Consider the following 27390-nt stretch of genomic DNA (forward strand, 5'->3'; position numbering starts at 1 on the left):
CTGCATGGATGCTACTTAACTCAGACAGCTGAGCACCTGAATATGCATAAGCACATCAACAGATAGCAAAGGTACAGCAGAAAATGTGAGAGGACAGAAAATACCTTACTACCAAATGGTTGAATTTATAACAGTAAATTACAGGTATGTGCATATTTTTTATTGCTTTTGAGGTCAGATGGATAGATGGCAAATCATCCATGTGCAAACCACAAAAAAACCTAAAAACAAACCAAAGCAAAAAAAACCCCAAACCAACCAACAAACCAAAACCCCCCACGCAATCATTCCCTCCTCCACCAAGCAATTCAGTGTACAGCATGCCATCTATATTGCACACATTAGGCCTCTGTTTTCACAAAAAAAATGTCCTTTCAGTGACTTTGGCTGCTCTCTCTGCAACAACCAGTGTTTATCTTAACTCTTCATCATGCTTTCTAACTGCTAAATATTCAGATATTTGGATTACTGGTGCATGGTTACTCTACTGTCTGTAATCGTGTCATGCTTATCTGCAGCAGAAAGAAAAATTTATTGGTATTTCAGAGGCAATAATATATAAGTGGAATTGCACAGGGTGGATCTATTTTTCCTCTTCTTCATACAACTGTATACAGGGTGATGCCACTGATTACAAGCATACTAGTGTATCAGAAAAGATCAATAGTTGCAAGATTTGTCTTTCTGATGGGATACTTCATATGAGCATTCACTTGATGGCTGAGTAGATGATCCATATTAGTGATAGTTCTATGTATATGTCAAACTATTGAATTCATGATTTCATATTTTGGAGGATGGGTATGCTCTATTAATAATCACAGTTGTCATTATATATAATATTAGCCTTTCAGGATATAAACTGAGACACCTGCATTGAAAGTAGTGGAAAGGCAGTCAAGTTCAGAGTGAGAAGAGAAACAGAAGCCGACAGTGCTGGATGACTGAGACATTTAATTATTTTCTTTTTATACTGTGAGGAACTATAACTGTTTACAATCTTGCCTGAAGTTCAATGGTGTTTTTCCAAGGAAATTCCCACATTTGTTAAGAACTGCATCATGTTGGTACCGGAAGGTTCCCTTCCTGTATAATATCCCCTCTTCCCAGTTCTCCTCCCCATCACTATCCCTGTACAGCAGCTCCTTTCCTATCTCTCCACTTCCCATTGGATCCTAAAAAGACATATTGGTAAATCCATTCCCTCAAGAATATGGGAGCCCAGAGCTTTTACAGTGTAGGGAAAGTTGGAAACAGACCTAGTGCCTCTGTGCCACCAGTGCTGGAAGAGCATCTCTGCAGATGTTGCAGCCATAACATGCCAGTGCATTACAGCATGTGCATTATGAAGAGACAGCAGGACAGCACAATCTGCTCTCATCTAGACTCCACCGGACTGAAATCTGAGGTCTGGAGTAGAAAGCTGGTATGAGAACAGCTCATATGGGGTTTATAACCTCAGTGTAGGCGAGAACTCAAATTCAGAAGAATTGAGGGGCAGAAGTATTAGAGAAACAGCTGCCAAACGCCAGCCAGCTTCCAGCTGAACCTTGTTACTATTGACTAACAGTCATGATTTTGCACACAGTATTTCTGTATCGTGTCTGTACTTAGAAGATTCCTCAAGGCTGTTGCTTTCATACACAGAGATATAAGAGTAAAGGGCAGGGCTTTATGTACCTTTGTATCAGCAAGCAGTTACTGTTCCTAACCCTGAAATGCCAGAACGCTTGGAGCCACCTCTCCCTTTCAGATAATCTCTTTCTTTCTAAGATGAAACTTCCTTCGCTCATTGCAACAAATGTTTGTCTCAATCGTGTCTCCCCTGTGGTTTTAAGTCTAAGGATTTTTAGTGATCTGTAGAGTTCTTCTAAGATGTTATTGACAGGTTAGGGAAAAAAATAATTTAAAAAATCTATTATTCATGTCAAAAGATAATATATAGGGAACCAAAACAGGCTGGAAAAGTTTTAGGTTCTTGCAAGTCAGGGGAAACAGTGTACCAGGACTAGTCCACTGAAGTGAAACGGTTAACTGTACTTCTGTGACACCCTTGCCTTTTAGGTAACTCCCCAAAAAGGGGATAAACCCAGTCTTCTACTCTTGTGTAGCCTCACTGGTAAAAACACATATGTTTTGCATATGTGCGTCACACACAACCTACACATTCTGTATACTGGCCCTGATCTGGTGAAGTCTGACATAGATATATCCTTTTTTCATGCAAGCAGTGTCACTGACTTCAAAGGGACTATTTCCAGGAGTAAACTTAGTCATGTGTGCGACGACAGGATCAAGGAGCTGGTATGAGCATGTGCCCCTGTTTACTGTACAAAATAGACACACGCTGCTCCTTCTGCTGTCATCTCCTGTGGTGGAGACCTCTTTCTGCAACAGACTGAAATGTGGTATACTTGCAGGTGGTCTTTATTAGAAAGGTCATTGACATTGTCAAGCATCTTTTGGAAGGTGACATTGCATCTAAAATCAGGCCAGAGCCATGAAGTCTACAAAATTTTTCTGACAATATTGTAAACAGGTAATATCTCTGACCCCTGTTTAGACTTAACAAAACACAGAAGATTGAAGTTCTTCTGCGCCTCTTTCACCCCTCTGTCATTCATGTATACACTTCCCCTAGGCTTTGTCTTGAAGTACCCTGCAAAAGTAGTGAAGTTGTGAAAGAGCTACTTTAATTATAAGTACCACAGTAATGAATTCAAGTACACTCATTTATCATAAAGGACTTCCCCATCTGTCTCTAAAGTATGCTCAAAAATGCTGTGTATTTGATAACATGAAGGTTGAGATTTTAACACATTTTAGTTTTAAACACTCAATTTTGGTTTGCTTTTTGTAAGGTTGTCCGACTGCACTTTGACTGAAAGACCAGATTGGGGTGGGTGTGGGGGTGCTCGTGCACGCGCTTGTGTGTGTATGTGCACATGCGTGCATGTGTACGTGTGTGCATACGTGCGTGCGCATGTGTGTGTGTGTGTGTGTGTGTGTGTGTGGTCTCTTCCTAATTTATTTGCACTTCAACCCATTGGGAACAAGCAGCAATCCCTGTAGGCAAAAGAAGATTAGGGAAAGCAACGGGCTGTTTTTTCCCAGACACAGAAGGGAAAGCGACTTCTCAAGTACTGCAAGTTTTTCTGGCCACTGTACAAATTGTTCCTGAGTATGGAGACTTTCCAAAAGACCTAATTAGCAACTCGCTACAAACATTTCTTTGCATTAGCTAATGATCCAGCTACACTTGTAAGCAAACAGTACCAACATATCTAATCAATGCAGAAAACCCAACAGAATGCCTATTAAACATCTGGATGTAATTTTCTAGTTAGACTTAGAACAAAACGAAAACATATGCAGGTTTCTTTCATCTATGCCTCAACAAAGAAATTGTTGATAAAAAAACATACTGGCCAGTCAATGTGTCATTTTCATAAAGCCTGGTCATTTCTCTTCAAATGTTCCCAGTTTAATTTTGTTGGTTTCCTGCAATCTCTAATTTTACCATATTGTGTGAAACCACAAGGGATTCTTTGGATCTGATTTTATTTGAGGTTTTACTGCTGTACGATCTGCTACTGACTTTTTTTTTTTTTTTTTTAATTTGACTTGGGAAATTTTTAAGGTTGAAAGAATGGGGGAAGGGAATACAGTCATGATGATAAAATGACCCAGTGCAACTTTTTGAACAATCTTGCCTACAAGGAAAGCTACTAATTAAAAAGAAATCAAATTACAAAGAGGGTATGCGGTGGCTATTAGCCAAAAGATAGCGAATAATTAGAAATGTAATTGCTTTACCCCGCTCACATCATTTGCACTTCATACATACAGAAATATTTCAAAAGTGATATTGTTTTGCATATCCTCATAATAATTATTGTTCTTGCAGCTGTATAGGTAGTCACTACTATACCACATGCACTGTATGACTCTTATACATTTTTTTCTCTATTCCACCTGTGCCATCCTGCCATTAAAAATACTCAAAAATAGAACAACTCCCTCCGCCCATGCACATATATATAATTTTTAAATGTACTCTCTGTTTCTCTCTCAGTTGAAAATCCAATGATCTCTCAATCTAAAACTCTGAAAGCATAAACTCTATTGAATTCTATAATTGCTTTCTCGACTGATTTGCTCTGTGTAGGTAGAACAGTGGAATAAATCACAAATTTGCTGAACAGTTTTCCACCCACCTGTAGCAAAATCCTAGCGATTAACATCATCAACATTTTTATTCTATGTGCCAGTTTGTGGGAAGTTAAAAAATATTGCTTGTAAATAGTACTGTTAAGAGGAAAGGAAAAAAATATAAACAGTGTGGTAAACAGAACATCATACAATACGTCATTTCCCTGAAGAACAGATGCTACATCTGAAACTCTTTCAATATATTCACACTACATTTTGGATCCAATGCTGCTTCTTTTGACTCAAAGCTCCAACTGCTTCCAGTGTGAGTTTTCAGTACATAGTCAATGCAAAAGGATTAGTCCCTTTGCTACACGAGGTAAGAACACTACATTAAATGCTTACAGTGAAAAACAATTGATTTCAAACAGCAGAGTTGGCTCAACAGAATGGTTGGGGGGGGGGGGGGTTTAATACTGAAGGTAATGTTTTTATTGTATTTTTAAAGCACGAGACAAAGGTTTAAACACAATTATGTTTAGTGCAGTTTGAGACGTGTGTAGAGTATGTACAGTTTTGTGGCATAATGGTGTGGTATTATAAAATACTACCTTGAGTTGAATACAGCTCTTTAAAACATGCTTAGCCATATTATGGCCTTTCAGTGGTGAAAATAGTAAGTATCGCCATGGAATGAAGACATTCAGTTTTCTGGAATTAATTCTAATTTATACCCATCTAACAAAGAGGAAATTTTAATGCTGTATTCAGCCAATGACAATGCACTATAAATTAGTGAAGTACCAGATCATGTGGGTTATTGTTCATAGTATGTAACATCAGTGGATCTCATTTGGGAAAAAAAAAAAGTCAAAATCATCACATTTGATTCTGCTACTGCTTTTACAGCTCTTCTATCCCGATTATAATGGACGAGATTCAAAATGCCCTTGAGTCTGATTGCAGAATCTAACTAGGTTAAAAGCACTTGTTTAAAAAAATCAAGAAAATAAAGCTTTTTAGTTTCTGTTAAAACATGCCTTGGACATTTTAATGATGGCAAATAAAGATTACAAGACATTTCAACTTTCATGTAGGTAAGCAATTAAAAAAAAAAAAAAAAGCTTTTTGTTTATGTTCCAAAACACAGTGGTCGTGGTACTATCACATTAACAACTCATGCCAGCAGGTTAAGCAAAGTACAACCAAAGTTAGGCAAGTGTTAAATTATTACAGACTCCATAGCTACTAGGTACACGCATAAAGTATATACTAAAAGCTTGCATTTTTATGGTATGTTTCATCTGAAGAACTAAGTACTTTATAAGCACTAATTAATTAAGCTTTCCAATTCCATGAACAGAGCAGGGAGTTGGTTTGTCCAGGACTACAAGGGAAGAGCTGGGAACAGAATGCAAGCTTTTTAGCTTTACCTATGCAGGCAGAACACCAGACAAGTTTACATTCCTGTCCTAGGAACCACAGTCTACCAAAGGTCATTATCAAGGATATTTTGCCTCATCTCTTATAAAACATTACGAGTCCTTGTATTCATTTATGCATTCACACACAAAAGATATATGTGCACGTACACACACATAGGTACAGACACCATTATGTGTACACATACACATGCACACAGACACATGCACAGCGTGCATCTGTTTTCAGCATCAAAACTCTTCTAGTCCCAGAATGAAGTCCAAACACCACTCTAAAAGTCTGAGGGAGTTTAATTTTCTTTTCCTTTGGTCTTTTCTATGTAAAACTGGGAATAATGTAGTATGGAAATTAGCACTGAGTATGTAAAGCTATGCCTTGATACTGCAACATATCAAATTTCAAATCAAATTTTGAACACAGATTGCTCTTTCTCTAGGATACAAGATGAAGCATAATAGGATTCTAAGTGTCTCTAGTGAACGTTGATGGGAGATTGTAGGAAAATGCAATTATAAAATGACACTTCCTGTATTTAAATGGTGATACAACATTATAAGGCCTCTTTTTAGGTAGAGTACAGGTACACTAACAGTATAAATATGTCTTGAGGCATTAAGTATCAAGGTACCAGTACTTCACATTTTATCCAGTAATCCTGCTATGAATAAGGTGGTGACCAACAGAGGACACGCTCTGAAGAATAGTTCCCACTGCAAGCTGTGTCATGCCAGCAGTCATACCGGGAGCATCTGGGATTTGTTTGACCCTCCTGTACCTCAAGCAGGACTGTAAGCCGTTTACAACAGCAAAGTTCTTGCCAGCTCTCCTTTAGCGGGCCCCTCTTATAAAAAAGCCAATTTTCCCCAAGAGACTGCTTCTGGCTGATCGAGGGTCACTCCAGACAACGTTTCGGTCGGTGCTTTGACGGATGGCAGCAAGCATTGAGGCTTTACCCTTCCGCACAGCGCTTCTCCTACAGCGGGGCGCACCGGCAGCAGGTGCCGCAGCACGCACCGGCACCGCCGCACGTACGGAGCCGGGGGAAGGGGCCTACCCGCCCGCCCGAGCCGCAAGGGAGGCTCTCAGGGCGCGGAGGCGGCGCCCCTTCCCCGCGCTCCGTGGGCCCGGTTGCCGGCAGACCCTGCCCGGGTGCGGCGCCGGCCCTGTGCTGCGGGCTGTGCGTCCCCGTCGCTAATGGCACGAGATGGCGGCCGCGCACGGTGACGAGCGCCCGCACGCAAGGCACGGGGGCCCCGCCACGGAGCCCTCGGGAGAGCCGCCTCTCGCGGGCTGGCGGCGCAGAGCCCGCCCCGCCCCGCTCCGCTCCGCGCCCGCCTGCCCGGCCCGGCCCCGCCGGCCAACGTCACGCCGCGCCCGCGCTCCCAGCCGGCGGGAAACGGACCCCGCGCGCAGCGGGGCAGCAGCGCGCGCCATCCCGCCCTGCCGCGGACCCAGGCGAAGGGCGCGCGCAGGCGCCGCACGCACGGCTCGCCGGCTGCCGCCCTACCTCGCCCCTCCTCGCCCGCCCGCTTGCCCCACGTTACTTTGATTGACAGCTCAGCCTCTCCACTCTCCTTCCCACCGACCTTCCCCCTCCTCCCGCCTGCTCCGCGCGCTCCGCGCCGTCCTATTGGCCGGCGCGGAGCGCTCCTGCCGATCCGCCAGAAACGGTTCCCAGCGAAAGGCTGAGAGCCGGCGGGACTCGGGCTCTCGCCATTGGCCCGCGGGGCCGGGACGCGTCACGGCCCCACGTTGGTGCCGGGCCGGCGATTGGGCGGCGGCGGCTGCTGCCCCCCCCGCGGGGCGGCGTGGGCGGGGCAGGACGGCTGGTTAGCTGGCGGAGTGTGAAACCGCGTGCTAATGTAAGCGGCGCGGGCGAGCGCGGCGCGTCCCCCTCGGCCGCGCATCCGTCCCGCCGAGCGCCTCCCGCGGGGCCACCCAGCGTCCCCTTTCCCTCGGCCGGTGCGGAGGGGAGGAGGAGAAGGGGCCGGTGGCGTTTCCGGCCGCTCGGGTCCGCATCTTTCAGCTGGGGAAGAACTTTATCCTGGGCCGGCCGGCAAGAAGCGGCGGGGCAGCGCGGCGGAGGATTAGGATGCGGCTGCTGCTGCTGCTGCTGCCGCCGCGATGTACCGCGCTCGGGGCGCTCTGGTGAGACACGCAGCTCCCCGATGCGCGCCCGCCCGGAGGAGGCTGCAGTGGTGCCGTTGCACGAAGCTTGCCCTCTGATTTAGCCTCGATACGGACGCGCTTTTTATTTTTTTTTTTTCGTTTTTGTTTGCCCTCCCGACGGGGCGGGCGCCTTGGCCGGACGGGCCAGCGAGCATTTTGAGGGGTTTCGGTTTTCTTTTGTCCTAGGGACCCCTCTGCAACTAACGGAAGAGTCTCTGCTGCCTGTGCGCTTCCCCCTCCTCTGCCCTCCTGCGTTTGGTGCATGTGCTACTTACTGGAGCTGCGCTGATCGGGGCCGCCTGTGCAGAGCCCCCCCACCCTGCTCCCCGCCCTCCTGCCGCTTTCCTTCCTTGTTCGCCGCTCCGTCTCTTGCCGATGACCTGGCCCCTCCGCCGACGCCCGGGAGCAACGCGGCCCTCCCTGGAGACTTTCTCTCGTCCCACCGGCTTGCGACGGTCCCGCCGCTGACGCCGCGTCCCGCATCCTCCGCCTGGATTTTCCCCTTTCGGCAAGGGGCAGAAGTGGGGAGAGGATTCGCCTCCGCCCGCGGTTTCGGCCTTACACTTGCACCGGCAACTTGCGAGGCCGAGAGGGAGATCACTCGCTGCCGCGGCGGGGCGGCCGCTGCATCGCCTCCCTGGGCGCCGTCGGGTCCCGTCCCGTCCCGCCGCGCCCGGGCGCTGTGGGCGCCGGCCGCAGCGCCGCCGAGGAAGCGCGGAGCGGCGGTGACCGTCCCGAGCGCGGCCCGCCCGCCTTCCCCGGGCACCCCCAGCCCTTCCCGGAACAACAGCAACAAAGGACGCCGCGGCCGGGGGATGCTCCCGCGGCGGGGGCACTGAGCGGCGCCTCGCCCCGCTCCTCCCCGCGGCGGCGGAGGGAAGGCGGCCGGCCGGTATCGCCGCTCCTGCCCCCCTCGGCGCGCCGGGCGTGAAGCCAGGGCAGGGCGGGCGGCTCTCCGCAAGAACCGCATTGCGAGGGAGATCCGCCGCCGCCGGAGCCATGTTCCCCCAGAGCCGGCACCCCGTAAGTACGGACGGCGCGGACGCTCGGCGGCCCTGGGGGCGCGGGGCCGGCCGGGGAGCGGGGCGGTCCGGGCGCTGCCCCCGCCGGGGCTCCCCCGCCGGGCTGCGGGGGGGCGGGCGCCCTCCCAAGTTTGTCCTCTCTTGGGAGGAGCGGCGCGGCCAGCGAGAGAACGTGCCGCCTCCCCGACCCCTTTTGTTCCGCGGGCAACTTACTTGCCGCGGGAATTGCGGCGAGGAGTCGCCGCCGGGCCGGGCCGCGTCCCCCTCCCCGCCGAGCGCGGCGGCCGGGTCGGGGCGGCCGTGCCCCCCGCGGCGGGGGTCGCGGGGAGGAGCCGGCACGCCCCGCTTTCCTGTCAGCGGCGGCGGCAGGAGCGGGTGGGTCGGGGCCGGAGCGGCTCCCCCAGGGCGGTTAGCCTCGCCCCCCACAGATGAGGGACGGGAAGGTGGGTAACGTGTGCGCAGCGCCCCGGGGCGGGCTGGGCTCTCCCTCCCCTCGCCCCTGCCGGGGCGGGCACCGCCGGCCCCTCCCTGCGGGGCGGCCGCGCCGTGTCTGAACATGCCTCTCTCTCCCGTGCCGGCCGCCGCTGCGCCAGACCCCGCACCAGGCTGCGGGCCAGCCTTTCAAATTCACCATCCCGGAGTCGCTGGACCGCATCAAGGAGGAGTTCCAGTTCCTCCAGGCGCAGTACCACAGGTGAGCGCCGGCGGGCCGCCTCGGGGCCGGGGGGCGCAGCCCCGGCTGGGCGCGGGGGGCTGCACTGGAGGGCCCCGTCCAGGCGGTGGCGTGCGATGTCGAGGCTGGGCCCCGCCGCGGGGCCAGGCACCACCGGCCGCAGCCGGCCGGGCTGGTGCGGGGCGGCGCGGGGAAGCCGGTCCCTGGCGGGGCCGGGGGTGCCGGAGGACGGGGCGGTCGGGAGGGCGGTGCTGCCCGGGGCGCGCCCTCCTGCCGGGGTAGCTGCGAGGGGCGGTATTCTCGAAGCTGGAGCGGTTCGGTGCTTGTACGCGTTAAAAAAACAAACAAACAACTTGTGAGGGGTCCTTACGTGGAGGATTCTTTTAATTATGTCGAGGAAAGACCTGCGCTAATGCTGCGGCACAGAGCATTAAGGAAGCTAATTCTCATGTTTGCTCATTTGCGAGTGGTGTTAATGCAATTATTAATAAAATGCCAACGTGCAGTGCTTAAAGAGCCGAGAAGGATTGTTAAAGCACACAAGTACCGGAGTACTCATACAAACTTGACGTGAATCCACTGAGGCCGTGGCATGTGTTCCTGGCTGTTGTGCAGTGTCCTTCAGACGTTCTTGTTGCATTTGTGCTTGCTGTTGAGGTCCCTACAGAGATTTAGTAGAGTGTGGGTTCTTGCATACACAGGGCAATTGGTATAAAGGGGCATTAATCTTCCCCAATTTTGTACTTACATGCACCTGCGGGGCCTGTGTAGGAGTAAAAGCTTTGCAGGTTTCCCAGCCAGAAGTTGCTTTGTTTTGATTAGGTTTCCTCTTTCTTACCTGCGATACTGTTAGCCTAAATCGTTAACTTGTTTAAGCCATTTGTTACTTTAGAAGTGCATTGTAAACTATAAACGTTTGTTGTTGCAGCTGGAAGTGAAAAATGCGGGCTTACACACCAAATGTTCCCTCGGTCCTTTACTAGTGTCATAAAAAAAAAAAAAAGAAATTCATCAGTGTGCCAGAGAACAAAGACGATGTCGAGGCATTTGCCCTCAGCGAAACTAGTTAGAATTTTATCGTTGTTAGTGATGAGATAGCAAGTGCTGAATGTGACTTCTTTTCATTTGTCAAAACAAAAATACAAACCAAACTTGCAAGTAAATGATAGTTACTGATTTTTTCAAGCTCTGGGCAAGATAACCTTAGCTAGAATGTACCTAAGGTTAAGAATTATAGACATACTCAAGCTGTAATTGTAAACCTGAGTGGTGTTACTTGGCAGTAACTTACTAAGTGGTGTATACAAGGAAATACTAATTTTTTTGCTACTGAGAAGTACTTTGAAGAAATTCAGATCCTGTTATAGCTTGAAAGTTGTTGCACTTCATGGCAGCTCCTTGTCAAAGCATGAAGATTGGATATGTTTGGGTTCTGGAGACAGTTCGGGTCTCATACAGCACCCATGAAATACCTTTTAAATTTCCTGTTCAGCGTTTCTGCTTAAAGAATGAATTGGGTCTTGCTGTCTGCATTTGTGTGTTAATGAGTTTTGTTTTTTTTTTAATTAACTGTATCTGTTAAAATACAAATGAAGTAGGTAGATGTCAAAACAAGTGACATAACACTTATATTAAAGTGTGATCTATTTTGTAGCCTTAAATTGGAATGTGAGAAACTGGCAAGCGAAAAGACAGAAATGCAGAGGCACTATGTGATGGTAAGTATATTTGTTTTTTCTTTATTTCGGTAAATATCTCCTAATACAATGTAAAGCAGCATAAGAAAATAACGTATGGTCCTTTATTTGCAGTATTATGAAATGTCGTATGGATTAAACATTGAAATGCACAAACAGGTAAGGCATTTTGTTTTCTAAACCACAAAATCTGCGGTGTGTCTAGTGCATTTAAATGTAGCTGTTCTCTTTATGTTCGGGTGACTATATCATGTGTCTGAATCAATAGGCTGATTTGTAGCTGTGATTAGTAAACCTTTGCCTACCTGCTGTCAAATGATGTATAGATTAGGTTGAGTGACAAGGCTTTCTTGGTATTGGTCGTGAAAGACGTTGGCAAAAATAGGAAAGGTCTTGTGTCTGTGGTTTCAAAAATATAATTCAGTGCTTTATGTGGTTTTATTTTGTTAGTGAGCCTTTGATGTGTAGAACTGGTCTTATGCATGTGTAGCATATGTAGTGATAGTTGCTCCAATCCTTGCCATTCAAAGGTATGAAAAGATCAGTGACTTGGAAAGCTCTAGTTATGACTATGAGTTTGCAAGTTCCCATAAAATTCACACTTATGGCCACTATTATGGTGAATAAAAAGAGTATTGAACTGGAACAAGACACTAAGGACCTCATAAGAGAAGAAAAGCTAAATGATTGCTCAGCCCAGAGGACCCTCAATTGAGTAGTCATTGTCTGCCAAATAAAGCATTAATGGCAGGGTGTAAGTATTCTGTAGATACGCTGACATTCACTTTTTCATCAAAATGCTGGTACAATAAGTCTTTCAGAGATCGATGGCCTCTTTAAAAAAATTATCATTAGATGAAGTTGCACAGTTGGACACATTTCAAAGTGCAACAATACAATTCTTTCTTGATGTGTATGTGCTATTTCATCTAAAACGCTTGTTTCATTAAATTAAAGAGCATGGCTGACCGGCTAGGGCACAGCGAAGAAATTGATTAGTTCAGGCTTCAGATCTTGAGTATATTCAAAGACTTTCATTAAGCAAGTGAATTGCAGAGTTGAATTTTGCTTTTGTAACTCTGAACTCTTTGATATTTTTTTTGGTTTGGTTTTTTTTCCCCTAAAAATATTGATAAGGATATTGCAGTTCCATGATAACTTACTTTCTGTCTGCAAAGCTGGGTAGGTATTTTCTTGTTTTTTAGAGGAATGCATGTTCGAATCCAAAATGCTGGTAAAAGAAGAAATATTATGACACCTCGTTTTCTTTAAAAAGTAATGCAATGAATAGGAAGGCAGCACAACTAGAGTAGTGTTTGAATTGGTTCTGTACTGTATCTGTATTAGTATTCTTGTGTCTTGTGTTTTAGGAGAAAGTCAGTTTTTCTGTGAGGTGGCTTTTTCAGGCTTTGTGATTTTGGAGATTTCTTTCTTGGATTTTATGTTCTGTTTTTTGATTTATTTTTTTTTTTTTCTGCTCCTAAACAACTTTTTGGCACATTAACCTGTGAGGAAGCCAATGTCCGTATAGGAACTGCATTTGGTGCAAAGTGGATGTTGGTTTTGGAAGATCTTTCAGGAGAATGTGTGATTTCAGTAAATGTACTAGGAATTAACTTTAGGTAAAAATCAATTAAGCCCACAAGATTAAAGAGTGTCAGAACTGAGGTTTCCACTTTGACCTTAACATCTGTGTATTGCAAGGGTTTAATGTTCTGTATATATGGTAACTATAATTACATACCCAGTAGGCAGTGATACTTCAGAAGCTTTTAAGGTTTTTGGCAGAGCATTATACCTATGTTGGTTCTAGCCAGGGAGAGTAGAGCAACTTGCTCTGTGTATGTTGTTAAGAAAATAATAAGCTTTTGAAGGCATAAATACATTTCCCTGGATGTGAATCTCAGATATTATGTTTTTACATGTTAAGTAATTCTAACTTCCAATAAAAGTAGCACCTTCATTTTAAAGACTCTTGATTTAGGTGCCTGAAGTGAGGATGCCAAATGGTGCTACAGTTCAGTATGTAGGTGGCCTTAGATTACAGGAAACAAAAAAGCCTACCAGTGACATTCTTCTGAATTTGCACTGCTAACAATAAGTTCTGAGGAGGCTTTTGGCAGATAGTAATCATAATTCTTATTAAAAACCGGTGACGTCTAGCCCCAAGGGTGTAGCCAGGCTCAAATTGATGCTTTTTGCTGGCTGATCACCAGCATGGCCTAAGTGCTCATTATGTTGTAGAGAGGGCCTTTGGAGCTCTCATTATGTTTGACAGGAGTTCTCTCTAGGGGGAAACTGGGCATTAGCTAGACTCCTGACAGGCTGAAATTATTCCTGCTTTAAGGCTTATAACCAAATGCTAGCAAGGCATCATCAGGGGACATGAAAAATTGTCATTTCTGACAACATCTTTGTTACTGAAAAATGCAGTGATGGGGAAACTTTCCACTGAGCAAGCTTTAACGTTTTAAGGCCTGCCTCCTATGTGGATGCTGCACTCTGTGTGAAGCCCTTCAGAGTGCTTGGGTTGCTGATTGAAAACCAAAAAATTACACTGCATACACTGTGTACATCACTCTTAAGGTAGAACCGCTTTGATGATAAAGTGAAGTAGTTGCAGTTTGCCTGCATATGAAAGGGTCGACTACTTCTGCTGATACAACTGTATCAGTACTTCCCTCTTCATTTAATTTGGTATTCTATTATAATTTGACCAAAACAGTTAGTCAAGACTTGACTGTTGCTATAAACAGACTTAATTAGGATGAATGTTCCATACACAAACAGCTTTACTGAAGAGCTTTCCACTTGAATATGTTGCATTTGAGTCCAGAAATGGCCATGGGAAAGATTCCTTCACAACTTTAGCTTTGGCATGACACTTCACAGAGTTTATTGCATAACTGTGTACTTAAATTGACATGCTGCTGCATTTCAACCTGCTGACTGAACAGTGTTCAGGAAATAATCATTTTTGGCATATTTGTGCCTGGTTTGTAGGTTTGGGTGGTTTTTGGGGCTTTTTTTGGTGTTGGTTTTTTTGGGGGGGGTGTCTTGTTTCTATGTGTGTTTTTCTTATTTTTTAAGAAATAACCTCTGAAATTAAGAGGATGCTGTGTGTCAATTCTTACATGTTTGCAGAGAAATTACTTTAAGGTGAATAGTTACTAAGTTCTGCATACCTGAAAAGGAGACTAGCACCTGAGGATTTGTTTAGGTTAAATGCATTTGATTCACATATTGTTTTCATATGTGTCAAGGGGACAGAATAATTAAGGATGTTTTGTGTGGTCTTAAGTTTCTCTTTTGTGTTATACTGTCCAGGTCAGATCTTCTCCACCGTGACATCTGTGGCTGCAAAGCAGATTGGGGGAAGTTCTGTTTAATATCGTTATTGATGATCTGGATGACAAGATTGAGTGCCTCCTCAGTAATTCTTGCAGATGACATCAAACTGGGGGGAGTGTTGACCTGCTGGAGGGCAGGCAGGCTCTGCAGAGGGATCTGGACAGGCTGCACCGATGGGCTGAGGCCAATTGTATGAGGTTCAACAGGGCTCAGTGCCGGGTCCTGCCCTTGTGTCACAGCAGCCCCACACAGCGCTACAGGCTGGGGCAGAGCGGCTGGAAAGGGCCTGGTGGGAAAGGGCCTGGGGGTGCTGGTCCACAGCCGGCTGAGCGTGAGCCAGCAGTGTGCCCAGGTGGCCAAGGCGGCCAGCAGCACCCTGGCTGGTACCAGACACAGTGTGGCCAGCAGGACCAGGGCAGCGATGGTCCCCCTGTCCTGGGCACTGGTGAGGCCGCACCTCGAACGCTGTGTTCAGGTTTGGGCCCCTCGCTGCAAGAGGGACGCTGAGGTGCTGCAGCGTGGCCAGAGCGGGCAGCGAGGCTGGTGCAGGGTCTGGAGCACAAGTCTGATGGGGAGCGGCTGAGGGAACTGGGGCTGTTGAGTCTGGAGAGGAGGAGACTCAGGAAGCTCTCTACAACTACCTGAAAGAAGGTTGTAGTGTTGTGAGTGTGGGTCTCTTCTCCCAGGTAGCAAGCAGTAGGACAAGAGGAAATGACTTCAAGTTTTGCCAAGGGAGGTTTAGATTGGATATGAGGGAAAAATTTCTTCACTGAAAGGCTGGTGAAGGATTGGAAGAGGTTGCCAGGGAAGTGCTGGAATCACCATCCCTGGTGAGGACCTTAGTTACATGGTTTAGTGCCGGGCTTGGCAGTGCTAGGTTAAAGATTGAACTTGATCTCAAAGGTCTTTTCCAACCTAAATGATTCTATGATCAGCTGCTAGGGCCAAGATGTAGAGTTGGTTGGGTGTTACAAAATACCACTGTACAAGGTTACTGCCCCTGGCTATTAGAAAATAACCTTTTTATTTTAACCAGCTCTGTCATCTTATGTCATAAGTCAGAAGATAAGGCTTCCGGTGCATTTAATACCTGGATTGTTTAGGTGCAAGATTAGGTTGTGTTCAGTGGCAGGCAGCCAAAGAAAGGAAAATTCATTGCCGCTGAACCAATTGACAGACTGTATAAACTACGATAGTATCTGGGTTTCAGCTCTCCCAGCAGTGACAGCTTGGTTTCCTTCTCTTTGGGTGGGTTATTGTGTTCTCTCTGACCTGTCAGGAGGCAGACCTGTCATTCAGTACTTTGCCTCTTATAGAAGAGTATACAAACTCCAAAACTGTGTATGTTAACCAGTTGTACAAGAGTTAAATGTCTGTTTCAGCCTGGACTGTTTTGTGGCATATTTTCTAATGTTCCACAGCAAAGGACAGAATCTTCTACTGGTATCTCATTAGAATATCAGTCTTCAGGAGTGGGTTTAATAGAAGGGAATTAAGAGCTTACTTAGCTCTCTACAGTTCCTGAGTAGGATGGCTGTGCTGTTAAAAGGGATTTGAAGATAAATTAATTTTTTTTCCTACTTGCAGTTTAATTATTGGAATGAAAGACTTGATGATTCCTTAAGGTTTTGGTGGTATGCAGTAAGTGTTTCAAGAGCATTTTACCGTTGGAAGTGCCACATAAGAATGTAAAACCTGTTTTTTTTTTTAAAGAGAAAATGGTAAGGTTGGTTGGGACATAATATTTTTCACTCAAAAATTGTACTTTATTTTACTGCATGCAGCCATTTCAGCCACAGAGTTGCCAGTCTGAGTGTGGAGGAAAGACTAGCGTAATGACCTTTCTTGACTTTTGGACCACATTCCAACTCAAGGTCAGCATTATCGTGAGGGAGTTATCTGACAGATTCAGGGCACTGTGTGAAATAAGTCTCCATGTGGCTTTTAGATAACCATATTGTCAGATACCATCTATTATGTCAACGCCATATACGACTTAATCTCTGAAGTATGTCACAGTGTAAACACAGTACATATGTTAAATACCGCCTGATCATCTCACATTTTAGACTTGGTCTGCCAAATTTCAGGTTCCTCATAATCATGGAGGGAGAGAGAAAACCTGTTCCTACTGGCTACATTTTTAAATTTCCCTTGCTTTGCTGTAACTTACATTGCCACATGTCTGTTGATTTACAAACTTTACAGATTGCTTCAAATGGGCAAAAAAAAAAAAAAAAAAATGTCCTGGTATCTTCTGGGGCAGGGAGAAGAGTAAGATGGAAGATAACTTTGTGAATGAGTGGTACCCTTCTGTCACAACAGATTCTAGGGAAAAAGCTGAACGCTTTTCCCCCTTCTGCTGGTTGTTACACCAAGTCAAGCTGAGCATGTTAATTGCCTTTTCTCCCACCCTGCTCCAGCAAGTGTTTGTGGCAAAGTAGTAAAATAGCATTGTGTCTCTGGTGCAAAGTGGAAGATAGGATCTTTTAGCTTTGATAGTACGTCACCATTGGCATACAGTAAAAGCCTTTAGAAACACTTTTAGATTAACTGGTGCTTATCAGAAGACTGCACAATACTGTTCTGTTAAAAAACGGTAACAGCTTTGAGTAGAACTAATGAGTTTATGTTTCCACTTGAAGTAAGATTTGGGGATATTTAATGGCAATTATGTCAAACACTACTATTTTTGTCTTTTCCATCACACTTGTTACTTGGACTCTGATTGTAACTATTCAAGCAATAGTAGTTGCTCACATAGTTTCTTCCAGAAAGGGGAAAGCCAACAGCTGATGGAGAATTCTTGGTTTTTCAGCATGTATTTGTCAGAATAGCTTGCTTAAGAGATCAGACATTATTACTTGAAGGCCATGGCTTGCTTGTAAATTACTTGCAGGTTGGTCCCAATGTCAATCTGAACTTGGAACCTGTGCTTTTGTAAGTATCAAATTTCCATCTTAAGTATTTTGTGGAGGAGTTGTGTGACCTCTCTGGGCAGCACTTTCCAGTGTTTGACCCTCCTTCATTGTGAAGAGTTTTTTCCTTCACTAACTGGGACTTTGCCTTTCTGCACTGGTGACTATTGCCTGCCTTTTGTTCTTCTGCTGTGCACCTCTATGAAAAGTGTGGGTTTGTCTTCTCCATAATCAAGAATTGGTGTCATGGTTTAACCCCAGCTGGCAACTAAGTACCATGCAGCTGCCTGCTCACTACCATCCTTCCACTCAGCCCTCAGTGGGATGGGGAGGACAGTCGAGAAAAAAGTCAAACTCATGCACTGAGGTAAGAATAATTTAATAATTGAAATAAAATAACATATTATAATAATAATAATTGTAATTAAAAGGAGAGAGAGAGAGAGAAGGCGAGAGGAATAAAACCCAAAAGAAAAAAAAAAAAAACCACAAGTGATGTACGATACAGTTGGTCACCTCCTGCTGACTGATGCCTAGCCAGTCCCTGAGCAGCAATCAGCAAGTCCTGGCCAACTACCCCTGTTTATGTAGTCAGCAAGACATATGGTACAGAATATCCCTTTGGCTAGTTTAGGTCAGCTGTCCTGGCTCTGCTTCCTCCTGGTTTCTTGTGGACGTGCTCACTGACAGAGCATGGGAAACTTCTGGATTAAAGTAAGCACTACTCAGCAACAACTGAAACATCAGTGTGTTATCAACTTTATTCTTGTACTAAATCAAAAGCACAGTACTGCACCAGCTACTAAGGAGAAAATTAACTATCCCAGCTGAAACCAGGACAGTCTGCAGTTGGATGTCCTCTTCCATTAATCCTTTTCTTCTTGAAACTTAATTTCTTCCTGGTACATGTGTGCTCCGATTCCCTGATTATCTTACTGGTCACTTAGTGACTCGTTCCAGTTTGGCAACATGTTCCTTTATGTCAAAGAAGGGGAACAGAAAGGGGAACAATTTCTTTTAATCAGCCAGCTGGTTACAGTCATACTGTTGCATCCTAGTATGAGGTGTAGCCTTCATCAACACAAGGGTGTGGGGCTGAATGCATATTCAACTTGTCCTCCAGGACACCTGTGCCCTGTTCTGCAAAACTGCTTGCTCTAATGTGTTTCCACCCTGGCTGTGCTGTTGTGGGGAGGAGGCTGTCCCAGGTGTAGGACAAAACCCAACCTTTGTTTGCTTTGAACCTTATTTGCACTGTATTTATTTGATAGCCCCCAGTTCTCAGAATAGACAAGTTGTTGATGCCTAGCTGCTTTTTCAATGCACTCAAAATATTATCTCTCTCTCATAACCCATCTGTACTGACTCCTTTTCAGGTTGGGCAGTCCCAGCCTATGCAGTTGTGTAGCTTTCCTTGATCATATTCCTTGCTTTTCCCTCAACCTTTTTCATTTTTAGCTTAGCCTGTTGAAATGAAAGGGATAGAACTACATGTAATTCCCAGGGTGCAGGTGAACCAGAGATTTATGTTACCACATTATTTTGTTTTCTGGATGTTTTTCTTTTTTTCTTCTTAGTAAAGTTCCCCATATCCAATTTCTCTTTTGGCTGCCATAAAATGCTGAACTGCTGGACTCTCTTTTCATGTTTGAGTTCTTGCTGATGAATGATGATCGTAGGCTCAGGAGCCATCATTTTACATTGAGTCTACGGGTGGTTACTCCCAGCGTGTGTAAATTTTGTATATATGCAATTCTTTTCATTGCCCATTTAAACTTGTAAGTCTCATTGCAGTTCTTCAGCCATTGTTTTTACTTTGAATTCTCTTATGGAGCACTCACTGCTTACTCACCGCTTGCTGTCTTTTCTAGGCTGCACTGCTGAACATATTCATAAAGGAGATTGTAGTGAAGGCTCCTATGGAACTCCACTGGTGACCTGTTTATGGCATAGTGCTGGAGATGACTGAAGAGTAGCTTAGAGCTTGCTGAAATAGAGTTTATTCTTAAATGAATGCTAGTTTGAATCTGACTAAGAACAATGTTGAATTCTCTTGTTTGGAACCATAATCACAGTATGTTTAAATGGAATTGTAATAGAATTTATTATAGTTTGTAGCATTATTTCATAGGGTAATAGTATTTTAACTTTGTAAGTGTTGAGCATTATTTTAGTGGTTAGCAAGCTATGAAATGTACTTTCTAGTATGGGGAAAACATTTCAGGAAATTTATCAGATTGGGTTTCACTGAACTTTTCATAATGATGATAGTATACTGTGGCTAATGATAAATTGCAGTGTCTAAGAGGAGTCTGTTCTGTAATTGGGCATTGGCTGAGTTTCTCTCACCTGTTCTTTATGTTCTTCAGATGTGTGAACAAATTAGCACAGATGATATAAATTACAGATTAAAGTTCTTTGAGGGGTGCTGAGTAGTAATCTTTGTCAGGGCTGCATATCTGGAAATAGGTGATCCAAAGAGCTAACTAGCCTTTTTGACTATGTGATAAAACAGAAAATTGAAGTTAAATTGTGTTTTGGTGTAGGGTTATTTTGCTTCTTTTGGGGTTTTCTTTGCCCTCCTCCCCCAGACACATGGGTGTTCTTTTTCCTGTTTTGTCTTTTTTTATTCCTCTTGAAGCTTTTTGATGTTTGTGTAAACAGTTGGTCAAAGCAACTTACATGTAAGGTGGCCAGTCAGTGTATTGACAAGAACAGACACAACAGAAAACTGCATTAGGAGGCAAGCCATTGGGATTTGCAGTAAATATATTACAGAACTCAAGTGAATTGCCGATACTGCTTGTTTAGCAGTTTGCAAGGGCAATGTTAGTATGGATTTTTGAATTAGAAGGGAAGGACTGTTCTTTCTCTGTGCTGGAACATCTAGTTGATGGCTAAGGATAAAATTGATTTAGAGAACAAAATGCTGCTGCCTCTGTTTGTACCATTTAAAAGGTTTCTATGGATTAGCAGACAAAACCAAAAATAGCTTCCAGTTTTGGAGAAGGGGAGCAAGAATGAGTATACTTTTCAGCTGCACCTTGATTAGGTACTAAGTCTATGAGGAAACCTGCAGTTGTTAGGTCAAGAAAAGGAGAAGACATCTGAAACTGGGTGGTTCTAATGATCTGCAGAAATCTGCCTATTTATGAAATGGTTTAAGTGTTCTAAAATACCTGAATTTCTGTGCTTTCTGCTTCATGGTATGATGTCCTCAACTTTATTAAATGTAAAAGTTTGAGTTAAATTCCTGAGGGATGGGAATGAAAACACCATAATTTCTTGGGAAACATAACTAATAGGAAGGTCATTCTTTTGTGGGGTTGTCACAGTAGTTTCTGTTTACGTTTTTTGTTTTGTTAAAAAAAAAAAGCTGAAACACTTATTGCTGTTCTTCATGGGCGAGTCTGAGTGCAAGGTCATTCTGAATTTGTTTTTGTAACTGGCTATAAGGTTTCCAGCTGTTATTTTGTAGACAGCTAGCTGTCTGGCCTCGAATGATGGACATAAATTGGCAGTTAAGAGAATGCAAAATCTTTAATTAACAAGACCTATGGGAAGCTCTTAGGTTGTTTCTTTAAACTGAAATACTGTCTCACAAATGGAGTTTGTTATGTAGTGTGCAAAGAGCAGCTCTGACAGAGCCAAGATATCATTTATTGTATGTCGATGCAGAGGTGGGTGCTAGGTGGCAATCCACACCGCTAGCACACCGCTTAACACATAGCATAGCTACTTTTTTATACACTTTGAACTATTGTAAACAATTACATTTAGCCACACTTAATTCTCACTTGTTCTTGTGAGCTTCACCTGCATTTGAAAGTACAGCTTCCCCCCAGCCTCACCTGTTTTGTGGGGAGGGGGCTTTTTTTAGTCTGGGGCTTTCTTTGCTCAAGGGTGGAGCTTTTAATATGCTAAGTAGGATAGTTACACATAGTTCCAGTAATTTTCTGTTTGGTCTCAACTGTGTGGTTTTCCTTGATCTTCTTTTGTTATGTCCCAGCTTGACATATTTACGGAGTCTGTTCCTTCTCCCGGGGTTGTGTTTTGTTAACTGCTTGTAACATTCTGTTTTTCAAATTCTTTCTTGTTTTTCATTGTAGATATTTACATACTCTGCGTAAAGTTCAAGTCTGATCTAATACGAACCAGTCTACATTATGAACTGCAGAATCACAGCACTGGAAAGGACCTAGTGCCTCTCTTGTGTCCTAGCAGGATCAGCTATACCAGTGTCATTGCTGATAGGGTGCTTGTCCTGTTAGCAAAGACAATAATAGTGGTGACTTGTAAGCTCTGTAGGTAGCAGAGGGAGAGCAGGTCATTCCCTTGCCTTCCAGAACCATTTTCTATACCCCTAGAGTCTAATGTTCATTTTCTGAACGTTGGTGCCTGGCTGAAGTACAGTGCCTGAAGTAAGTGCAGTACTCCAGGGGAGGAAGTGCTGTGCTGAGTAGCATAGAAGGGTTACTTAGCGTACATCTTACTGTGGTGGTAGCTTTTTTTGCAACAGCATGCTATTGACTTATGTTCAACTTCTGATCTGCTGTGACTGAGAGATTCCTTCCTGGCCCATTATTTCCTTTTCCTTTATGTTCCTGTCTAGGCGTGCTATGGTCCTTTATCCCTATTTATTCCTATACTACTTTTTCATTTGTAGTTCATTTTTTCCATTCACTGCAAAGTGAGTTCTGAAGCTATTCTCCAGCATATTCTGTCTTTCCAAGCTTGAAGCTCTCTGCAAATTAAGGCTTAGGGCAAATGAAGAGATCTTCATGCTTACTAGTAGGAAATACAGAAAAATATTGGACCTATGATACATACAGAACTTTTTAATTTGCAGAAGAGAAGGGTGCATTCATACATGGTTTAATCACTAAGTAGTTTTGTACTTGTTCCTGTGAAGTTTTAGCTGTGCTGTTTGTTGCCCCTATAGTGCTATAAGCAACAAATTCTTAGTGAAGACATTGATATGATCTGCCTCTCAGCCATAATTACTTTACTTTTTGGACATTGCATCATTCTGATTGCTGTTCACTGCTAAAAAATACTTTTGTGATTTATATCCCAGTTTCACCTAGATGTCTATGGATAAGGGGCTTTTTAGTGCCCCAAACGTAAGGAATAGTAATTAAGCTGGTGTGTCTTTGCTCCTTTGCTTTCCCTTTTCTGTCTGTTGGGCACTGTTCTTTAATAATTTTGTATCCAGTTGGCATCTGCAGGTTCTGCAGGGTGTCCACTAGCTGCTCAGTCTTCACCAATGTGCTCTTTCTGTTGCATCAGGCCTAGTCAATTTGGAGACATTTTACCTGGAATACTCTGATCTGTTCCTTTCCTGTTTAAGCTGCAGTGTTGACCATGTGTAACTAGTAATTTATATTAATTATGTGGTTGGTGATGATTCTTGTATAGTCAAGACAGGTGGCAAAAAGTATAGACTTTCTGAACTTCTTGGTGTCTCTTGACCACATCTTTCCTTTTCTAATTGAGGGGACTGGACCACTATTTTTTTTTTCTCCTTCAGCTATTCCAGCCTGTAGAGCAGTAACTTTACTTCAGCTGTTGTTTACTAGCGGCATGTAGATACCAAAACACATGCTTCTGTGGTATATGTTCATACTGTCTCACCTGGCCTAGTTTCCACTTCCTGTGTGCTTTCCTTTTTGCGTGAATTAAGTCACTTAATAATTTGGAATTTGGTCTCTTGGCACAATTCCATCCCTTCCCTTCTTCATCTGTCCCTTCCTCTTCGATTCACAGATGTATTGACTATCATCAATGTCCTTAATATTTTTTTCAAAAAGAAAATGTACATAATACCATTTTTTTAATGTCATTCTTCAGTAACAGGTCTTACAAAGCTGATCTTACCAGGTGGTATTCACTTTCCTGAAGTCTTACCAGCTTTTTCATTCTTCCTTCCTGCCCTGATGATTATAAACTAGGCAGGGATTATGAACAGTCTTAATCAAATTAGTTGCTCTTTGGACAGTTTCAATTAGTTCTTCTCTATCAGAATGTAATCTAGATGGTATCTTTACTAGTTCTCTTCTATTCTATGAGCCACAGAACATACATATATATAAAAATAAAAGGGTGGAGAAATTTACTGACCTGTTCCCAAAGTTTTGCTGAAAGGTTTCCAAACCTTTTCCCCATGTAGTGAAAAATCTCATGTTATTTTCACCTTCCGTAGAAGTCCTGTGGGGTGGATTATTCTGCTAGTTGCTAACAGAAGAGTTGTCAATCCTCTCAACCTGCTATTCATTACTGAGTCTCCTGATGGCACCTGAAACATCGATATGAACACCCTTTTAAGGCCTTAAATTGTTTCTCTGACTTTGATAGAGTTTTGAAACTGAGCTGTGAATATACTCAGTATTGTAAAAAGGCAAAATTACATATAAGATACAACACTGCATGTGATTTAGTTGATGAGTTTAATTTGGTAGTTATTTCTGATGTCCTGGTGAAAGGTAGCATGTTGGATCCTGCTCCCAACCCCCCCCCCCCCCCCCCCCCAGTATTTCAGGCCCTTGTTTTAGTGTGCCATCTTTTTTGTGAGATGGCACACTTACTGTTTTAGTCCAGATTCTACTGCAATTACAGTCTTGAATGTTGATAAAAACAGAATCCTGACAGGGAGTTTTGTTACTGGCTTACATACTGTAAAAATGTCTGCTTTCTTTGAGGAACCCTATGCTCTGATCCCTGGAAACTGTGATTCTAGGCACTTCTGCAGCTATGCAAGAGCTGTAACTTTCTGCTGCCATCCCAGTAAAGTGGCTTAGTGTGGCAAGGGCTGCAAGGATGTATGCAGAAATTTGTGGGAGTGAGAATGAAATAGGAAGCAGTTTTAAAATAATGTCCTAAACTAAATGCAAAGCCAACAGAGCTCTCTTCTGATAGAGGTGTAGCAGTTACAGATATACTGCTTTTATTAATGCCTTCTTTCTTTTTTCTTCTCTTTGTCTCCTCCTTGTTCTTACATAGTGTAGTGTTTCTCAGTTGTCCAGAGTAAATGCAGCTCTTAATGTCCTTAATGGTAATAATGCGAAGTATACTGGACAATTTTGGAGACTGTGCTGCTTCTAGAGCACGATAAGAGCACATGAAAGTGCAGTCCTGTGGGAGGAAGGGCGCTCATCTGATAGCTTATTGTGTCCCCCAAAAACGTCTGCTCCCAGCTTGGTTCTCACCTTCTGGGCTGCATTGGTACCTGAGCAATGCCTCCTGTGAGCCTATTTAACTTGCTGACATGGTGGTTTAGTAAGTTGGTCCTTTCCCTCCTCCTGTAGTAGTATTTTCTGCTTGACTTATTAGTTGAGATGTTGGACAAGTCCAACTGCCTCTAGCATGGTTTGAAGAAAGCGTGCTACTAGAAGCAAAGGTGGCAATACCTCTTCTGGATTTGAGTCAGCTTCTGACTTGCTCAGCATCTCATGGAATCTAAATAGAAGGGGGAACTGAGTGTGCTGGAAAGCAACTTGAAAGTAAAATAAAGCTGTGTGCACACTTCAGAGATTTAAGTACTTCTGTGTGTATTGAAGGTTAGCTTAGGCATGGAAACTAAGCTGTGGAACTAAAATTTGGATAAACACACCTTTTGTAGTTTCAAGTGATTGAGCAAGATGGGCTAAAGTTGGATTAAAGGAGAAATGTAACTGTCCTGTTTAGCCAAGTTTAAGAAGAGTCTTGACTTGGTGAAGATGTGTGAAAAGAGCACTTTAACATCCTGACAACAGCTTCTTTGTTGCCAGTTGGCTTGGGTTCAACAGGATTTACAGCTGCAAATGGGATGGGCAGTTGTGTACAGTGGTTCATTGAGAGCTAAACAGCAGCCTTTCTCTATTATTATAGAAAGCATTGAAATTAGACATCTGAAATATATCCAGTCACTTCACAGTTGAACGAGGTCCAAACCTGTACTAGATGTTTGGCAAGTGTAGCTGTTGACTGGTGCATTTCAAGTAGCTTATGTTTAAATTAACATGACCTTTCTGTAATTTAAACTGACATCTAAGAGGATTCAGATAAGTGTAGTTTAGGTACTGCATTAAAAAAATACTAATTTCACTTTGGAAACGCATTCTGTGGTTTTACTGTGTTGAGTTTTTATTCTGTTAATGCTTCTGTTACTTCTTCCTCTCCGCACTCCCACTTGCAATATGGTGGTGTTTTGGTTTTTTTCATAGCTAAAGATTCTTCATGCCAGTCTTCTGGGGTTTTAATATCATTTTGTGGGTGGCTAACCTCGCAATTAAAATAAGTAGTACAAATGCAGGGCAGAGGGGAAGCTGTATTTGTTAATGCTATGTCATGTTAAACTGAGAGTTTATGCCCAAAATGCAGAGATTGTTGCTGTTGCTGAAATGAGTGCTACCCGTTACCACTTGTCAGATTGAATTTCAAGTATCTTTTGAGAATAAACCTTCCCACCTTCTCCTATTGGTAAGAATATTAGTAATGACAGCGTTCATAACTTAAAACTGAATTTGAAGGCCACCTTCCACAGTTTGTGGCGGGGTGGTTAATATGGCGGTAAAAGGGAGATGAATGTGGCTACTTGTGTGAGTCAATTACTCAGGAGGCCTGTAAATTTGATTGGCTGCTGCATTTCTAGCAGAATCATTTGATTTGAGAGCAATAGAAAGATAAGATATCCAATTATCCAAATGATTTGCAGGGTTAGCCAACGTTGTCATGGAGACGCAAGTTGGAACAAATTAAATTTTAAGCAATAAAATAATCTCAAAGCACGTCTGGGAACAAGAAAACTTGGCAGTGGCACTTACCTGAATTGAATCTTAGCCTGACACACTGTTGTTTGACATTGATATACTATGGGGGCCTAAACTTTTAAGTGGCATGTTATCTTTTTTCCCTTTTGCAGCCGTTGCCAAAACAGATTGTAGTGTATTAGTTTTACATAAAAGGACATTAACAATATATGCATATCTCAGTGCCCAGCATGGATTCAGTAACTCATGAACAGCAAAGTTCATGGAATGCTAGCCTTAATAGTTTGAGATTTTTGAATATTTAACTTTCGAGTTTTAATTATACCTCCAACATGCCCTCGCCCCCTGAATTCTTAGCAATTTTTGGAAGTGCTTGAGTCTTCCTGCAGCGAAGTTCTAACAGCATGCACATGGCTAAGCGCAGCAAAATGGTTTTTTTGGAATTGGCCTGTGTGTGCTTTTTGCTGTCTTCGAAGATCTCTGTCACAAAAAGAATAAAGGCTACATTGTTTAAGTATACTGGTTGTTTTGATGATTCTACTGGAAAAATGAAAATACTAAATCAGTACTAACTTTAGATCAAGACTAATATATATACATGCAGTTTCTTACTCAAGGACTTGTGGTATGCAATATTTAACTGATTTCTGGGTTGCAACAGGGATGAAAAAAATGGTCAAGCACGTTCCATAAAGAGGGCTTTTATCCACAGGTCTGTTAGACAGATGGAGATCAAAGTTGGTATGAGGTAAAGCCATTTGCAGCATTCTCATAGCCTTCGATTTTCTTCTCATCCTTACCATAGAGAATCTCAAATGATTCAGTAATGACCAAAAGTGCAACATTGACCTTTACTCCCTAGTGGATTACTGTTACATGCTGTAAATGGCGGGAAGTCCATTTTGTTCTCCCTGAAGGAGTTCAGTATTGTACTTGGCTTTCTTTGTATTGAAAGTGTTAAGTAGAGGCAGAGTACTGAAGAATTACCTTCTAAAGCTTTTGTGAATGTGATTTGACAGTAAATTATTTCTGCATTAAAGGCTGATTCTGTGATTCTTTTGCTTTAAAGGAATGGGTCAGGACTTTGTGTGTGTCATCAGAACTTTGGATTTTCTTGCTTTACTTTTAATCATGTTGTTCCTAAACTGTATTCTTCCTAATGTAACGACAAAAATGATTCTCAAAATTGCGTTAAAGTAACTGAAGTAAATAAAGATG

At 43.5% G+C, this 27390-nt stretch overlaps 1 protein-coding gene across 8 annotated transcripts in view; it reads left to right on the forward strand.

Moving 5' to 3' along the window:
• Positions 1-8658: 8658 nt before the first annotated feature.
• LOC101918121 (transducin-like enhancer protein 1) overlaps positions 8659-27390 on the forward strand; it is a 160685-nt gene continuing 141953 nt past the window's right edge. For 7 of the 8 annotated variants that reach the window (XR_008744951.1, XR_008744952.1, XM_055791726.1 and 4 more), the window contains exons 1-4: positions 8659-8787; positions 9380-9480; positions 11114-11177; positions 11271-11315. Coding sequence is in view for 6 of the 8 variants with exons in the window: in XM_055791726.1 (XP_055647701.1) it covers positions 8764-8787; positions 9380-9480; positions 11114-11177; positions 11271-11315 (234 nt within the window). In the remaining 2 variants the exon portion in view is untranslated. Of the gene's footprint in view, positions 8788-8857; positions 9230-9379; positions 9481-11113; positions 11178-11270; positions 11316-27390 lie in introns of those variants that run through there. The other variant, XM_055791728.1, reaches the window with a different exon arrangement.

Source organism: Falco peregrinus, chromosome Z (genome assembly GCF_023634155.1).
Source record: "Falco peregrinus isolate bFalPer1 chromosome Z, bFalPer1.pri, whole genome shotgun sequence".
Lineage (NCBI taxonomy): Eukaryota > Metazoa > Chordata > Aves > Falconiformes > Falconidae > Falco > Falco peregrinus.